Source organism: Mizuhopecten yessoensis, unplaced genomic scaffold (genome assembly GCF_002113885.1).
Source record: "Mizuhopecten yessoensis strain PY_sf001 unplaced genomic scaffold, ASM211388v2 scaffold6967, whole genome shotgun sequence".
Taxonomy (NCBI): domain Eukaryota; kingdom Metazoa; phylum Mollusca; class Bivalvia; order Pectinida; family Pectinidae; genus Mizuhopecten; species Mizuhopecten yessoensis.
In genome coordinates this window covers 403,621-408,399 of record NW_018406814.1, presented here as the reverse complement: position 1 = coordinate 408,399, position 4,779 = coordinate 403,621, and the positions used below count along the sequence as shown (strand labels likewise).

General features: G+C 39.9%; 1 protein-coding gene across 1 annotated transcript; it reads right to left on the bottom strand.

Annotated features, from left to right (window-relative positions):
• Positions 1-222: 222 nt before the first annotated feature.
• On the bottom strand, positions 223-4,442 carry LOC110452892. The gene is made up of 2 exons (XM_021501627.1): positions 4,376-4,442; positions 223-2,083 (listed from the first exon to the last, which is right to left on the bottom strand). Exon 2 carries the CDS (start codon positions 2,056-2,058, stop codon positions 472-474), a length of 1,587 nt encoding a protein of 528 aa, XP_021357302.1. The 5' UTR covers positions 2,059-2,083; positions 4,376-4,442; the 3' UTR covers positions 223-471.
• Positions 4,443-4,779: the final 337 nt, after the last annotated feature.

The following is a 4,779-nucleotide window of genomic DNA, read 5'->3' as shown; positions in this document are numbered from 1 at the left end:
GGGATCAGAGTATCCTAGGTCTGTTAATGTTACGGTCACAACTTCGTTATCAAGGTAACATTGACAAGTATTAGGTCAATTACGGTCACGTTTTATGGGTTAATCAACTTGGTGAGACTTTACACTTTTATGAACTTTTCATGTTCTCAGTTCATGTCGTTAAATGCACTCAATATCTGTTTTAGTAGAAATGAAAACAAATACAGTTTAATATGAAAGATTTTATAGGGCATTAATCTCAAATATAAATGACAAAACGCCAATTGAGTACACTTCCTGCATTGTATACATCACAAAACCAATTGCAAGCGAAACTTAAATTAACCCACACGAGTTATCTTTCTTTAAACCTTTTATAATATAGGTAGTAACGATTGTAACTTTTATAGTATGAGCATACAAAAATTATATGGCGTTTTGAAATCCTGACAATACTGAGGCACAATACAGCTTTGATGCTTGGTTTAAAGGTCAATGTTCAATGTATCTGAGAACCTTGACCTGTCCGTCAAGAAAGCCCACCCACAGGTCCCCATTGGGTTGCAGTCCTACACACGTGGGTGGCATCTCGTCTCTCCAGACCGTCCGCACGAGTCGTCCGTCCCTGTCTATCACGATCACTGAGCCGTGACCATAATCGGCGATAATGATGTCATTGTTCCGGTCAAAGCAGATATCACGCGGTAGAAAATTTTGTTCCTCTTGCAATTTCTCGCTCTTTCCAGAATTCGGAATTCCCTGGAATCTGCATAGTTCGTCCATTTTGCTATCCATCACAGCAACATGTCTCGGCGTGGTTTCTTCGATGACAGCCATGTCTCCGTTTTTCCGGTTCACTCTGACCCTCCTTGGCCAGGAGAAGAGCTTCCAGCCATCCAGATCCTCCGTGATGACCTTGATGACGTCACCATGACCGTTGTAATGGATCATTTTGCCTTTATCGTCGTGACAAACGATGATGCCACCATCTTTCGCCTCACAGAGACTGCTGGCGTAATCTTCCGTTCGGAACAGCACTTTGTACTTTCCGTCCGGAAGGATACTTCTTACGGATGATTGGGCACAACAGAAAACGTTGCTTCGATCTGCTGAGCAGACGATATCGTTTAGCTTCACGCCAGGCTTCACACGCATGTGTACAGTAATGTTGCCTTTGTTTGTGGTGAGTGTAGCTTCGCTACTGCCGGTACAAATCAACCAGGCGGAAGTATTGTCGATAGGGCAGACCGACAGGACCTGCTTCTGAGACTCCATCTGGAAACTCCCGAGTAGCTTAACTTTGTACGGCTCAGCGTCGTTTGTAGCATCTGAACCCCATTCGTCCTTTCCCGGACCTTCTTGGTCTGGTTTCCAGATTGGAGTGTCCATATACCCGAACTGTGTCATCATCCGGGTCATTTTGTCCGACATTATAATTCCCATACTTTGCAAGTTTGGAAAAAGGTCATATGGTCGACTATTTTGTTGTTTAAGATTTTTCTCCGTGTGTAAAAGATTTTGATACTTCTCTTGATCTAACACCTCTTTACACTTATCGGCTGCCTCGGACAAATCATCAAAATGGCGCTGCATCCGGTCTTCGACATGACCAAGCAAATCATCGTTTTTCTGTCCGATATTACGACATTGTTTCGTATAATCTTCACAGATTTGATCAATTTGCTTCTTCATCTCGTCTGCTCGACTCTTTATATAATCACCTAATTCGGTCATGTTCTGTTTACTTTCCTTCTTGGTGTCTCTTGCTTTTTCTAATCGTTGCTTCAGCGTTGTGAGTTTGGTGTCAGCAACCTGCTTCAGTCTTGAAAAGAGGTGCCGCTTAAGGTCTAAGTACTCTTCAATCTCCACAAACATGTGACTGGTGTGGGACGTGTTGATGCACGTGAGACAGACGAACGCGTCCCGACATGTGGTACAGACCATCACCAGCCATTTCCCCGGGTGATTAGGACACGGTCGTTCCTGAAACACTCCATGAGAGGGGATAGGTGCGGCGACATGTCGGAACTGTATTCCGTCCGAAGTAGGACGTCCGGCGGAACTAGGAACCTCAGACATCCCGGTTGATCTGCTCGGATCTTTACTGAAGAAATAATGGAAAAAAAAGAAAATGAGGTAAAAACTGAAGCTGATGTCTACCATGCTTTTGAAGACACTACGAATAGTTTAACTAACATCATTGTGTAAGTAAATTCCCCCCGTTCATACTTTCATTAATACTGGAAAAAACAAAAATCAATCCCATTATTTATCGACGAAAAGCCAATTTGACCAGATCTCAATATTTTCTAAAAGGCTTCTTTACACCACTCAATCCGTCCCCCAACATATAATCAACTCTCCGTAGTCTCCACTCACAATCCCGATATCAAATCCTCATCCAGTTCTCTGTCCCAGCTAAACTCAATTCTCTGTGGTCTCCTTTGTCCCTCTCAACTCTGACCCAACTTAAACTCAACTATCTGTGATCTCTAGCCCAACCACAACCCTAGTCCAACACTTCCTGGTAAACCCTGAACTTTCACTCAACCCAAAAAGCTATAAAAAAAACCCGTCATCAAATAAGACAAACTCAAGTCAAACCAAAAAATCCGTACTATCCTTGGTCTATACCATGCACTCCTACAAATCCAGTTATCTGGGGTTTCGATCCTAACTCAAACAAATGTCTCCGTAGTCCTCTTACTCCACCAAACACCTACTGCACCCATGTACAACTTTTTCACCACGATCCTAACCAAAATTCAACCCGCAATGGTTTCGTCCATGATTCCCAACCGAATTCAACCCTATATGACTTCCCCCACCATCCCCATCCGAATTCAACCCTCCATGGTTTAGTCCATGATTCCAACTTATTCAACCAATCTTGGTTTCGTCGACGATCCCCACCCAAAATCAACCTTTCATATATAGTTTCGTCCACGATTCCAACCCTAATTCAACCCGCCATGGCTTAGTCCACGATTCCTTCTCAAATTCAACCCTGCTAGGTTTCCACCACAACCCAAACCCATATCCAACCCACCTACATTAGCCCCGTTAAAAATCCTGTTTCTGCCCGCGATGGTGTCTATACTATAGGGATTATAGCTACTTAACTCACTCTAACCTGTTCATTGTTCAATGTACAAAGATATGTTACATTGGGCTTAAAATCTCGGGTAAATTTCAATACAAAAGTCACACTTCTTTGTCACTGTAAACTCGGCTTAAATAACATTTATTTTATGATTCGTTTTCCCTTCTTTCTCTCTATATCTAACTCTCCATCTGTTATTTTTAATGAGAGATGCAGTGTTGTGACGTAATATGACATGTTTTAAAACCTGCTAGATGTATTAAGTTTTATAATTACCATTATTGAAATAGACGGTATACTGAAGTAAGTATAGTATCTTATGTTCCGAGTTTGGAAGCATCCCGTGACCTATATATCAAGAGAACGCTTACATTGCTGTTTTGAAGCATTATGGTTTTCTGCGAAGATGAATTACAGGGATTTGAAATAGGACATTTTTTTTTTTTTTTTTTTTTAATTATTTTGAACGATAGAGTATTTTCCATTAGGTCACCATTGATAAAATAAATATACAACATTTGATATAGCGCCCTATCTAGCTATCATAAGCAACTCTAAAACGCTTTACAGTACATAGATATACAATTGTATACAGGCAATACAATTAGCATATATATATTAATCAATACGATATTGAGGAATTCGCAGGAGCTGTCTTATCAGGCGCTAACTACTAGTCCAATGCCACCTGGCTAATATCTGCCTATGTGTGTACGCCTGTGTGTGTGCTGGAGATGTATTGTGTTCTGTTTGTAGTGGGATCGTGCTTCCAACGGTATCATGTCTAGTGCCACCTCACTTGAATGCTACAGCACAGATACCACAACACCCACGTAATGACACGGGCGTTGTTATAATCAATTTATTTCTATATAAGTGAAGTGACAATGTCACTACCTCTTATTCAAGGATAATTTAATTTCATCGTGTAATCAAGTTTTTTATGTAATGTCTATCATTCAATTCGAGGAAAATAGGTATTAACATAAATCAAATAGCTTAAATTCCAGATAAAACTAACTCAATGGCTTATAACTACACATGCAATTTAGCATGGCGCTGACATAAGTGGAAACTGCTTACTTATTTTCTTCTTTGTCAAAAGCAGATCTATGTCATTTTGGTAGTGTGTTCTTCAATAGCGTGCTACGGTCAACATTTAAAATGTCGGCTTTAATACTGTTGTTTGAAATATATTTTCTTTTTAATTATGCAGGTCATAAAATACAATCAAATGCAATTCTGACAACAGTTCAAACGTACATGTTTAGTTATGTAGGAGTTGTCACTCACCTTAGTCAATAACACAAATCTTCATCCACATTGTCTGACAGGGTTGAAACGTCATAGCCAAAACCCGTACATATCAGTGTAATACTCGCGCGTAATGTAGGCTGTGCGCTAAATGTTCACCAGTATTGAAATGAAATAATTAATCCTGATTAATATTGTAATAATGATACAAATATTTTAATCCGTATATACATTTTCAGAAACAGGTATGTACTTACGAGGTAGGGCTCACAGGGAGTTGGCGTTTACATATACTACATGTATGTAGGTACTTATGGACCGAGTATTTCAGACATTAGACCCAAATCAAAGGTGTTTGATCACTGTGTTCGAGATAATATATTTATTCGATATACAATGACACACTCAAAATATTTTAAGAATAATTTCATAGGTTTTAATTA

Bases quoted from the DNA above. Each gene is read 5' to 3' on its own strand.
- LOC110452892 (XM_021501627.1), bottom strand. From the start codon at position 2,058: ATGTCTGAGGTTCCTAGTTCCGCCGGACGTCCTACTTCGGACGGAATA.